General features: G+C 35.2%; 1 protein-coding gene across 1 annotated transcript; it reads right to left on the bottom strand.

The window, feature by feature from the left end:
- Positions 1-118: 118 nt before the first annotated feature.
- Positions 119-13,384, bottom strand: LOC107583893 (transcription factor RFX4-like). The gene is made up of 14 exons (XM_016270247.1): positions 13,356-13,384; positions 12,248-12,371; positions 11,345-11,406; positions 10,020-10,233; positions 9,413-9,490; positions 9,158-9,321; positions 8,124-8,224; positions 7,970-8,028; positions 7,685-7,829; positions 6,954-7,048; positions 5,851-6,028; positions 5,524-5,689; positions 5,280-5,406; positions 119-1,363 (listed from the first exon to the last, which is right to left on the bottom strand). The coding sequence occupies exons 1-14, from the start codon at positions 13,382-13,384 to the stop codon at positions 1,103-1,105; spliced, it is 1,803 nt and encodes a 600-aa protein (XP_016125733.1). The 3' UTR covers positions 119-1,102.
- Positions 13,385-13,742: the final 358 nt, after the last annotated feature.

Raw genomic sequence — 13,742 nt, 5'->3', positions numbered from 1 at the left:
TATATATAGCAATATACATGTACAATGAAATTCTTATATATTCCAAACATATAGACATACAGAGTAAAAAAAAACACAAATAGAAGACATAATATGAACTGGGTTTAAAAAAATCTTTATGTGGCAACAAATAAGTCCACATATATCATTTACATGGTAACAGCTGTCATCACAGAAGTTACTGAGTGCTTTTATTTACAAGAGAAAGTGACTAAAGATAATAAATGTTACATTTTTATATTCTTTCCTTTTTATTCCTACCCATAGGGTAATAGGTCCACAGTACCTTTGAGTGCATTCAAGAACACACAAACCTAGGTTAACACATTTCGGTTCTTAAAATCATACAAAACTGGATATACAGTTCAAACACAGATAAACAATGCAAAGGGACACAATGTTACAAAGCTACAGAAAAGATTTCTAATATTCCCCCAGCCTCACACTGGAGTAATTCTGCATTTGTGTAAAATGAGAAATCTTATTTTCACGTTCGCATGCAATAAGTACTGACATGAGAGGCCTTTATTTGTTTGAACTCTTATGACGTACGTATTCTGGCAGCTGACCAAGAGGGCATTCTGAGATCAAATATTAAGGCATTTCTTCCTGGTTCTGAGAATGTGTTGTGTTTATGCTAGGAAAATAGCACACTTTGATGTTGACAAAAAAAACACCACTGTGGTGTCATTAACATCACTGACGTCAAACACCCAGTCTGTGGTAACAGAACACCATGAGATACGTACATATTTACGTTGAAACAAGCTCAGCAACCAAAGTTTTTGCACAGTAAATGAATGAGTGGCCTATAATGCTCATGAGAGATAAATGAGAAACAGGCAGGGAAAGGCACAACTGGGACACTGCCTTTTTGCACTCTCACAATGATTGCAATTCAAAAAGAGTTTCATTGGCAGCTTGCACTGTAAACACTGACCATACCAATAAAAACATCTCTGACACAATGTCATTCCCACTCAAATACATTCTTTGTAATTATGTTAAATATGGGCTGCCGCTGGTTTATCTGTCCAGCTTTGCACACAGCTTTGCACATGCAGACATCGTCTCTTGGACGGAGACTCTCGGAAGGGTACAATCATTTTGCCCACCCAGTCGTTGCCTCCCCATTAATATAGGCGAATCCTGGAAAATGTTGTGCATGCTCATATTCAGAGTTCCTGCGTGGGGCGAGAGGGGAGTACATGTCTCCGGTGGGGTAGCGTGACGTGTGGACAGTGGGACTGGAGAAACAGCTGTTGGCCGAGGGCACATCCGGCCATCGGGGGGTCACCGCACTCGAATGTAGAAGCGGAGACCCACTCATCAAACAGGACTCCATTCTGGACATCTGTGGATACTAAAAAACAGAGAGAAACATGCATGAGGACTGTTACAAAATATCAGTAGTGGCTCATGTGTCGCATTTTCTAAACAAACCTCATTTTCTTTCTTTATGTTTATAAAGCAATAAGCCACTTTTTGAGGCCATGCATAAGGAGTGTTTTTGCAATACAAAGTGCCTAAAACACCCTTAACCACAGTCAAATCACTGTATCAATTTTTTCTTTATTAATAAATATTTATAATAATAATAATACAGCAAAAAAACAAGACAAAAATATGTACTAAAGTAATGATGAAAATTATTATAATAATAATATCATTAATAATAATGACAATAACAATAACAGCAAAAAACAACAAATATTGGTAGTAGTAATAATTATGATTAGTAGTAGTAGTAGTAGTATGGTATTTCTTCATTTTTTTAAATGATAATAATAATAACAATAACAGCAATATCAGTAAAAAATAAAAACCAACAAAAACAAATTAACAACAACAACAACAATACTACTACTACTACTAATGATAATAATAATAATAGTATGGTATTTCTTTATTTTTAATTTATGATATATAATAAGATGACGAATAAGAATAATTATTTAAAGTTTTTATTATTATTATTATTATCATCAATTTTTTGTTTCACAAAAAAAAATCACTTTCACTGACTTAAACACTTAGACACTGAATTAAATGTTCCATCCCATCTATTTGTTTTCTGTTTATTTATTATACAATTAACAAAAGCAAAAAAATGCCTCTAACACTAGCTTGCTCTATTCTTTTTCTATTCTATCAGTTTTCTTTTTATTTATCATATAATTAAAAAGAAAAAAGACCTTGCTACGTGCGTTAAGCTGAGACTTGTTATAACACTTGCGTATCATTGCTCTCTTGTTGATTTTGATTGCTTCCATTGTCCTCATTTGTAAGTCGCTTTGGATAAAAGCATCCGCTAAATGACTAAATGTAAATGTATTACCATAATCATAAATCAAAATAAAGAAATGCCATACTACTGCTACTACTACTACTACTAATAATAATAATAATAATAATTAATAATATTTTTGCTGCAACTGTTATTATTATTATTTAAATGTAGAAACTTCTGACAGGAACAACTGACTAAACTGACATAAATTCTTCCCGTTATGTTATTCAATCACATTTTTTTATTGTTAAAATGATGATGCCAAAAATTCAGCATAATTTGAACATCTGTTCTGGATGCATAGAAGAAAAAGGTCTTTTAAGTTAACATAGCACTTTTTCTTAAAAGACTCCCAAAAAGGTATTTTTGTTGCTGTGTGTAACAGACCAAAAACAAAACTGAGCATGTCAGCTCAAGATATGTCTCTATATAAAACACTCTGTTCTCTCTGGGGAAGTCAGCATAATCTTCATTTGTCTCCTCTCCACTGCCTCCTTCAGAGTAGCCGTATCAAACAAAGCATGGACATTGTATCCATTTTAAGTTGAGGGAAAATAAGTGGAAGTAAAAATCTATAAGTGCTCTCTAAATAGAAACCGTCTTCAGTCAGAGCTTTTATGAATGGCTGCAGCATGCAAAAAAGTCAGGCAGGGTCAGAGACCAAGATGTGTTGCTTGGTGACCTCTTGTTCATGCAGAGAAAAGAGACCATTGAATAACAATATTTTAATAAACGCTTTTCCATCTGGATCTCTGGTCGCTAGTTGTGCTGTCAGAGGCGGTCACTGAGTAGACAGTAGAGAGACATTGAGTGTGTGTATCGGGGGGTCTCTTGGCTTCAGTGTTGGGCAGTAACTAGTTACTGTAATAATATTACTTTTAGCAGTAACAAGTAGTGTAACTAATTACTAATAAGATTTCAGTAATAATATTACCATCCATAAAACAGCTAGTTACTTTTGATGCCTCAACCCCTACTGATTTGAAATCCAACAATCCAATAATTCCTAGATTTATTTTCATAATTTTCACGACTCGCACAGGCACATGAAGTCACCAGTGCATCAGGAAAGCTTGGAATATGGAAAAGCTTACATTCAGGGGATGGAAATATTGCCGGTCCACCTTTCAGAGTCTGCATCCACTGTGTGGAGGAGAATTCAGCAACACTGCTTCTGAAACTCTGAGGCCCAGCTGATCCCCGATTACAAAGGCAGGCTGGGCCAGAGAGCTCTTGACATGAAATTACCATCACACCCGCTTTGGCTTTTAATATATGTGATGCAGATTCCTGCCTCTCCATCCATAACCGAACAGTTTAATTCAACCATTCACGCTCTCTCCATCTCAAGCACTACACAGAATAGCATTCAACTATTCACTCAGCTTCTGAGCTAGTAGCATGCAGCATGAGCATTTTGTATACACTTAGTATTTCTGCATACTAAAATGAACATTTCACACACACTGAGAAAACACACTGTCCACTGTTCAGTAAACCAATGCAAATATTTCTGTATCTCCTCCTAGAGCTTTCAGGCCACCTCCACCAAACTTGGCACAGGCCTGCAGCCTGTTCTTAGTGTACTATATCTTTCCTAACTGATCAGACTAATGGTTTTCCTGTACTTGATAATCAAATCAAAGCCTATAAACATGTCATTTTGTTTCTCTAGGGTTCTCTAGAGGTTTAACAAAGACAATTAATTGAGCTTTTTCATCTTTGTTCTCATTCAGAAGTGAATCCGCTTTAAATACATATGCTAAATGACCTGTACTTCTGATCAGGAGTTCAGCCTATTACCCCAGTGTGTACTGAGCTAAGCAAGCATTCTCTATCCATAAACCTCTGTGGATAACACTTACCAGAACATTTCAGATGCTAATGACTGTAATTCATCAAGCACCATTCACATTCACACAAGTATTCTTCTCTGTTACAAACCCTGCAAAAGAGACAAGGATGGAATACACTTCCACTCTAAATACTGGGGAATACACACCTATATTCATCTGTTATTTTGTTTTTAGTTTACTTTCTAAATGTTTGTTCCTGGCCTTATTGTTCATGATTCATCTTTGAATAAAATAGTTTGCTTTTGCTTTTTTTTTTTTCCATTTAAATTTTTTTAAATAAATAATAATAATAATATTAAATATGTAACTAAAATTGTTTGCACATGCAATAAATGCACATGGAAACCCATTTCTGCCACACAGAAAAAAAAAATCTTTCTTTGGTAAATCATAATTATGACAAAAAAAAATATTCAAAATAATGAGATATTGAGATTAAAAAAAAAAAGAAAATATAAAGTTGACAAATGTGACAGTCTTAAGATTAAAAAAAGCAAAAATATGATATACTACTATAAGTACTATAATAATTATGAGATCAAATGTAGTATGTCATAATTTTGGCTTTTTATCATAATTATGACTTAATTTCTCATTAATGTGACTTCATATCACATAATTGTGGCTTAGTATGTCATAAGTTTGACTATTATGAATCATAATTATGAAATAAAAAGTTTAAATTATGACAGTCAATTGACAAAAAGTCGATGTTTTGTTATAATTATCTAAATTATGCCAGTTTCTGACTTGCGTCATAATTATGATTAGGGTTGCAAAAAGGTGGAAAATTTCCAGTAAATTTCGGAAACATTCCAGAAATTTTGGAAACTTTCCAGGATTTTTTTGGAATATTCCAGGGATTTTTTTTTGAAAGTTTCTGGAAATTTACCCGAAAATTTTCCACCCCTTTGCAACCCTAATTATGATTTATCATAAATGTGATTTTAACTGACATTCAAACTTTTGTCAGACCTAGAGTTGTGAAACTGAAGGTGTTGTCTGACAAAATTGTGAAACTATATTCTTTAATCATGTGTTTTATAAATAGTTCAGAGTTCAGTGCTTGTGGATAAAATAGTATCATAAAATAATACTGTATGATTTTATCATTTTGGTGGGAGGGGCCTAACCTGTGCGGAGGTCCGGTGGTATGAGGAGTAATGCAGAGGGGTGGGCAGCCCTGGTTCATGGGTTAAACTGGAGTACTGACTCTGGATAGCGTGATGGTGCTGGTTTGCGTAGCTGTTGTAATTATAGCTGCCAATATAGAAAAAAAGGTACTGAGTACAAATCTCTAAAAACATTTCATAATCCACACTGTAATGTCATATTCAGCACATCATTTAATGTCTTATCATTCATTTGGGGGCTTACCCATGCTCATCCCGATGTGGGTAAACTGGCATCCTGTGGGTAGATGAGGAGCCATATAGAGGGGGTCCGCCTCTCATGCAGGAAAGCTGGGATCCGGTCTCGGGTGGGCTGCCACCTGAGGCTGTCATTGTGTATGTAAGGGACCAGGTATATGACTGAACAGCTCCTGGAACATACACAGACATACATATACAGAGAAACGTGTTTGGCTTGCTAATTAAATTATCTTACTGTGAGATGCATTTTTAATGGATGCATGAAATGGGCTGTGCAAAATGTACTGTTGAATGTGATACTGTGTTTTAGAATCAGTTCTACACTATTTACCTGTGGTAGCTGATATGCTGGTGTACTCTGGAGACTGAGCTGAATTGGGGGAACCTACTGCTGGCACACCCACTGAGTGAACAGACTTGGCAGGAGATAAGGGTCCAGGTGACGTCGATGTGGGTGTGGAACCCATGAGCATCAGCTCTTCCCCAGAATCTGCTATAGTAGTACAAAACAAAAGTCAAAGTTAAGACATTTTCGTGATTGTCTGCTGCAATCACCACGTTTTGCATGCTGGAGTGCTGGTGTAAGATTCCCCAGCAGATCAGATGTGTCCTGGTCAACCAGCTTGGACAACCTCTTCCACCAGACAGATCAGTACTACACCAAGCCTACATGCTGGTCTTTCATATGAAACAATAGTCAGAAATATCTCAGTTTTTGAAATGGAACAGTTTACATTGAACCTGTAGACAAAATAAAAATCTTAAAAAATAAAATAAAAAATAAGTTTGCATAGGTGTTTTTGCAGCTTTTATGGCTCTAGTCATCAAACATGAGGTGGATCAGATGGAATGAGCCTATCAATACAAAAAACCCATTTACCATAAAAAGTTAATGTATTCTACCAATTCAAGTCTCCTGTCCAAGTAATAAATGAAGGCTTTGTGGACCATAAAGCATTAGCTATTAAATGCAATTCGATTTGAATCTTGAATCGAAGCTTCAAGTAAACAAAATTATTTGATGTTGTTAATTGGCACAATACTGAAGCACATTTAAATGGTAAAAGCTCAAAACCAAGTCAGAACTAGCAGTCCAACCATAAACTCTACAGAGTTACTGAAGCATATGATGCTTTGAGTCCATGTGCTGAATGAGATGGGGGAAAGAATTCATAAGGAGCATGGCACAATCCTTGCCCATAAAATGAATGTCCAATACATGTAATGTCCAATACAGTTTTTAACCATATATAGTACCATTTAGTACTATAAATGGTATATAGTACCATAACAATTTAACATATATATATATATATATATATATATATATATATATATATAATCTACATAATGAAATATCTAGTTATATAATCATCATACTGCAAATTAAGTGTAAATTAAGCATAAAATGAATTTTATGGCCTGTACACTTACCCTCACGACACATCTCTCCACCATAGAGTCCAGCCACTCGATGTAGGCTTCAATGGGTGACTGGTCCTCCAGCTGTCTGTCAAATTCTTGATACACTTTGAAAAACAACAGAAAACAGATAGATAGAGAGATTAACAATATATCTGAGTAGAAAGAAGAAATCATATGCATCCAAAATTAATACAATTATTTTTCTTTTTTCTAATTATTATTTTTTATTTTTTCATTTTTGAAGCATTCATTTCACAATATCAGTTTTAATTGCTTGCAAAAGTTGCTTACACATAATTGCAAAAAGACTACTGGCACAGACTTGAGATCACTGTATGAAATGTAGAGAGAGAGAGAAGAGCTCAGAATCCTCTTTTGAAGATGACATGACAGAATCTTTTAACTTTGACCTGATCAATCATGTGAGAGGTTGATGCTGAAATTAATTTGAAATGCTCCTCAGGGTGTCAAACTGTGAGGGTTAACCTCTCAGTGTCTGTGGCTAAAGCTCGACTCTCATGGTCGTGGGAATGATTCAGCGCTGGTTGACAACTACTGTGTGAAATCCGAAACATAAACCAGCAGGGCTTTTAACACAGTGCTGCATGTGATTCTGCTACAATAACACTGCAATCACACTGCACTAAACTAGTACAGCACAGAAACACTAATAAATCATTCTAAATGAAACCAGCTAGGTCTCAGGTCTTTTTCTCAGGTCTTTTTCATTCAAAACTTACATTGGATGATAAGTCTTCTCTGGTCCTCTCTGGAGTCTTCCATTGTATAAAGAGTCTGTTTAGTGATACTGTTAAGGTCTACGTTCCTCCAATCCTCAAGCATCTGAAAGGTGATGTCTGCACTGTGGATCACAGTTCGAGAAGCCTGCAAAAGCAAGTATATAATTTCACCCTGCACTGTGACTGATCATATGCATTTGTGAAAACATGATGCAAACATGATGGAGAATTGGAGACTAAGAGAAAAATGTTCAATATTAAAAATAAAATTGCTGTATAGGCTACCTGACAGAGATGGTTTAATGATGTCTGTCGTTTAAGTATCTGGGAAAATCTTCTTGACACTGAGAATAAAACATATATTTATTCAAATATAGCCTTAGAATACCAGCAAGATTCGTTTTTGTTGTTTTTTATTCTCAAATATATTAGCCCATACATTCAAACTTTATGTTGCGCAAGTTCTCAGGCAGGTCATGTAATGCCACCTTCAGCCACTCGTCCAGCTGCTTGGCAAACTTCCTGATCACCTGAGTGAGGCTGCATTATTCAAAGCACACAAACAAGGATATAGTGTAGTACATTACACATAAGTACATTACACAGTACAAAGGATGCTCTGACGCACTGAAATTTTTGACCTTTTGCCTGGGCAATAAAAATAGGAGTCATGCGTCATTTATGGGAAATCTTCCCATCAGTTAATTACACTGACATAAAGTTTGATATGCAAATAATGCTAGCAATGATCCCTTTGGCAATAGTACTTAGGGTATATTATTAGCTTGAAGACAAAATTCCATTTGATCAAAGTTGATTGGTTGGTGTTTTAATGCCATGCCAGCTTTCTTGTCTATTTTCAAGGAGAAATGCCAATTTAAGTCCAATTTAAAAACCTACTTAAGGACTCTGGCATGAGGATCTTCATTTGATATTAAGAAATTGTGTGTGATTCTGTAATGTCTATTCAGCACTGTGTATATATGATCTGATTTCAACTATTACTGAAAATAAAGATGCGTCTTTTACCACCAGTAGGGTTAATTTCATACAGTTTGCTGTTCTTACTGAGGCAGTTCTGATTATGTTGAATGTGAAATATAATGTCCAAATATGCACATAAAAAAATCTTTATAAGCTTGACAAATCTTCATTATCCTATTAATATGTGCTTTTACTTGATTTTAACTTTCTAATGTCACCAAGCCCTCTTATTTTGTCAAATTCTCCCTTTTCTATATAGGTTCAACTTCTCAATCCACCCAAATCCCATAAATAAATCAGAATCAAATCCTGTCATAATTGTTTTTTTTTTTAATTAAATATCCAATTTCACTCAGAATTAAGTCACAATGAGGAAATAAAATGGGTTGCATTTAGTTCTAGGTACTGCAGAACTTTCCAAAACTGCAAGTGCATAAATTGTGTTATACACTTTTTAACAAAATCAAAATAGGCAGGAATGGGACTCACCTGTCAGGCAGAGCCTGTAGGACGGTAGGCATGAGGACCCCTGAGATGGCCTTGTACAATATGGAGTCACACACACCAACTATGTTCACCACTGTAGAGGAGCCCAGGACAGGGAGCATGTGTGGTGGCATGCCCTGCCAAAAGTGCAACAGGAAGCTCTGGACCTAGGCATATACACAAACACAAATAAACACTGCGATAACACATAATGCCACCGGATGAAAAAGCTTGAAGAAAAAGCATCAGAATGCAGACCTCATCAAAGTTGGCTCGTATGACTGTATCCAGTATCCTCTGGCAGTGAGTTCTGTACATCATGATAAAGGTTGAGACCTTGCAGAGGAAAAAAGCTCATTTAAATGACTTTTATAATACTTTCCCACAGAGAATAATTCACTTAGTGTTAATGATGTCATACCAAATTCATTCCTGACTCATGGCCATGCATTAATAAGACACTAAAAGACTCTAACACTAAAGAAAGAGGATATAAATACCAAACAACAAAAAAGCTGCTTTCATGAACAATTCCTATTTACAGGGTCTTGCCAAACCAGTGTATAAAAAGAGGCTTTAAAGATCAGAAACTCACAAACCATTTAAAATTACAGGCGCCTTTTTAAAGCGAGACAGCTAGTGCCCATCCTTTGTCCAATGCAAGATCTTATTATCTACTCGAAAGATTAAGAGTTCGCTAGGAACCAACACATAAATCCTCCAGGTCCTCATCTAAATCCAGGCCCAGGGAAGGTCCGTCTGACACATGAAAGCAGGATCTAGGAGGGGTGGGTAGCGGGCAGGAGCAGGGAGAGGGGGGTTGGAGTTGGAGGTTAGCAGTTAAGAGTTTTAGTGATCTGTTTACCTTCTCCTCTGGCAGACTGGCAGGCAGATTTAAGTCTTTGACATTTGGAAAGTCTGGCAGGAGAGTGCCCAGCTTGGAGCGCGGTGAATATGCCACTGTCTGTTTGGTGACCACTTTCTTGCCCGTCTCGTTCACCCACGCAGCGCCCTTTTTAGAGTACATCACATCGTAGAACTGAGAGCTCTCTTTCACAGCGATTCCATAGTAGTGATACCTAATAGGGACAAGCGAGTGGCAGGTTGAAAATTATACATGAGTTGTGGTTTGTTTGCTGAATAAAGCAGTTTTACTAAAGCAGTTAAAGCAGTCATGATAAGAAAGTGTTCATAATCTCTGCACTGGTACTTTTTTATACACATGAATAACTTTGTCATATCATCTATGGAGTGTAAATGGTGATACACCTCTCAATGCCTAAGATTCTCAAAACTGCATCTTTTTTGACAGTTCATTTGGTGCTGTAGGTGAGATCAAGCATGAACAAAAGTTGTGTACTTTGTTTGGCATGAAAAAATGTAATTTCATAAATTATAAATAATTAATAATTTCTCTCTCTCCCTATAAATAAATATATATATATTTTTATTATAAATATAAAAAAGTGATGACCATGACATTTGGAAGAGTGCAACTTTTACACAGTGAAAAATAATTGTGAATAATTTTGCAAATTGATTACCAGATATAATTTTTAAAAAAAAAATTGGGCAGTGTTGGGGAAAGTTAAAGTAATGCATTACAATATTGCGCTACTCCCCCAAAAAGTAACTAATTGTGTTTTAAACTTTTTATGGAAAGTAATGCGTTACATTTTGCATGACTTTTTCTCACCTGGGCTGGGCTTGCTAATAAAAAATAAGTAACAATATGAAAAAAAAAACATATGTTTAACTAAAGTCATTTTTTCCTTATTCGTATGGGTGAATTGGACCATCAAATGTGAGCAGTGAGATTAAATACATAATATACATTTGTGTTATTTAACCATCATGTTTACACAGCGCACACAACGACTTAGCACTTACTCGCAATTTCTCTCAACATGGAAACAAAGGGTCTCAATCAATAAATGGAAAACAAAGTAACTTGCATTATTTATTTGAAAATGTAACTCATATATTTTGTTGTAAATTTAAAAGTAATGTGTTACTTTACTAATTACTTGAAAAAAGTTATCCGATTACGTAACTCGAATTATTGAAATGCATTACCCCCAACACTGCTTGTGGGCTTCTGACTGTGACCTACTTGACAAAACATATTTAAAGTGACATGACAAATGTAAAAGGTTAGAAAAGTTCTCGAATATTGAATAATGAACTTACTTTGACTGGCCCCTGGTTCCTAGTCTCCGTGTGGTTAACTGAGGAAACTGTTGTCTTATTATCTGTTTGGATCAGGTAAAAAGAAAAAAAAATACACATATATTGAGCTTTTCTGGGCACATCTTTTGTGACATCAGTGTCTTATCTTTTACAACTATAACAAACATATCTTCTCAATCATCTTGTTAGATTCATACATGTCCAATGACACTTCTTTTCTCGCCAATCTCTCATTCTCTCTGTGCTTTTTGTCCATGAGCTCCTTGGTCCAGCTCCCGGTGCAGAAAACTTTGCAAACAGTGAAACTCTCTATTGTGTGGGATGAAAAAAAGAGGCCAAGCTGTGAAGTTTCTGTCAGGCTTGGCTTGATAAATGAGCAGACAGGGAGGCAGGTCCAGCTCTCTCTCTCTTTTTTGTCCCGAATCAATGAAGCCTTCCTAAAGGACACCCCACGCTGCTCCAGCCACTGATCTAACATTCCGCAACATCTCACCCTTCCAAATTTCCTTTAATTACACATTAATCCAGGCCCCCTCTCTTTTTCAATATCCTCCGACAGCACCCGGGGGAGCGGGATAAGGGTGTCGGGGGGCGGCTATATGAGTAGTTGGGTTGAAGGGTTGTGGGAACAAGGGTGAACATGTTCATTGCTTATATTGTCCAGCTATGAGTTTGCAGAAGAGGTGTAAGAAAAGACCACTGGATGTGGCTCTTCATAATACCCAGTATTATGTCATGCTTTTTTTTTGTAACTGATGTTTTCCTTCCTCTTTCACGTGAACATGCATGTTTATAAGATCTTTGATGAGAGAAAACTCCATGATTACCTCATCAAAACTTGACTATCATAATACTATTGGAATATTTGACTTCATCACTGAAGCGTTGAATACAGGTTATTACCTTCCCGAAGCTTGCAGCATTGACCGGCTGAGAATCAAGTTTCTCGCAGAAGTCCAAATAATGCATGTACAGTGCACTGCGAGGAATACAAACACCCTCTGCGATCTCATAGTTCTCCTCCAACCTGATGAAAACACAGTTTGGTCAGGGCACATGGAAAGCTAGTGTCTAGAAAACACTTCTCAAGGCATCATACGTCAAAATTAAACCCTGTGATGAAACATGGAAGGAAGCATAACTGCAGTTCTAAAACAAATATCATTGCCTTATCATCCAATTACACTGTATGTACTGGATTCAAGCATCGGCCAACATGAAATTTTAGTTTATTTTACAGACATACTTTCAAGTAGTGCTTTCAAAATGATATGCAAAATGTTCTTGCACTTACAATTTTGTTGTGGTATATATATATATATATATATATATATATATATATAGTACATTCTTGAGTTTAAATGATTCCTCTTTTTTATATAATAAATAAATACATAGTATGGTTTAGTAAATATTTCAAAAGAAAGAAACAAGAGAAAAGGGCTTGTTTTTTTTTTTTTTTTAGAATTATTTGCCAGTAAACTAGATTAAAAAACAAGATTTTTTTTAAATAAGTTATTTCTCTGTGAGGTTGTAAGTGTTTTCCTTTCTGATACTTGAATCCTGACAAATTTACAAGCTATTTATTAACTTACAAGCTATGCACTAACATGACATTTTACAAAATTGAGCCCTGAAACTATACACAGATGGTTATATTTCTCAAAAAACACATTATATTTCACAGACTGAAGCCATTTGTTGCTATTGGATGTCATGGATGTCACTTAAAATATCAAAGCTAATTATATATACAGTATATATATAATTTTACTATGGTTTAAAAACTTTCAAGAGTTCAACTGAATTGTGTCAGGTGATGGTAAATATTATATACTGTATATATATATATATATATATATAAAATATGTATTATATATATATATATATATATATATATATATATATATATATATATATATATATAATTTTATGTAGGCTTTCAGAGTTTTACAAAGATGTCTTTTTTTTCTTTTTCTTTTTTAAAGACATGTTCTGTCATAACACTCACATTAGGTTCCCTCTGAAATAATAGTTCATGTTTCATGCAGTTTATAGTTTCATTTAATTTTTTCATGAATATTCGCTAGACTTACTTTCGTCGTTGGACATATTTCCAATAGAAGAGGGGCTGGAGAACCGCTTGCTCTCGCTTTCGTTCAGACATCTTTCAATCCAGCTCTCTGCAAAAGTAAAAAATATACATGTATATATATATATTTACATATATATTTTTATTGTAGGCATATATGGCTTTCTTCACAGTGTTTGTTAAGTCCTCTCTTTTTTCTTCTGAGATGAAACAAAATTATTATAAAAATTTAAATTAAACAAGCGTTTCACTTATTATTTTCTGTTCCATTCTATTTGTATTTTTTTAACATCGCCTAAATTTCAA

The sequence above is a fragment of the Sinocyclocheilus grahami genome, unplaced genomic scaffold (genome assembly GCF_001515645.1).
Source record: "Sinocyclocheilus grahami isolate Dianchi unplaced genomic scaffold, SAMN03320097.WGS_v1.1 scaffold55.1, whole genome shotgun sequence".
NCBI lineage: Eukaryota > Metazoa > Chordata > Actinopteri > Cypriniformes > Cyprinidae > Sinocyclocheilus > Sinocyclocheilus grahami.
The sequence above is the reverse complement of the archived record's forward strand: the minus strand, read 5'-3'. Positions and strand labels throughout refer to the sequence as shown.

What these genes read in the sequence shown, in the direction of transcription:
- LOC107583893 (XM_016270247.1), bottom strand. Translation starts at nt 13,384, where the DNA reads ATGAACTATTATTTCAGAGGGAACCTAAT. An exon ending in CATTAAACCATCTCTGTCAG is followed by an intron (nt 7,830 to 7,969) that starts GTAGCCTATACA and finishes TTGCTTTTGCAG; the next exon opens with GCTTCTCGAACTGTGATCCA. An exon ending in ACCACCGGACCTCCGCACAG is followed by an intron (nt 1,364 to 5,279) that starts GTTAGGCCCCTC and finishes TCTGTTTTTTAG; the next exon opens with TATCCACAGATGTCCAGAAT.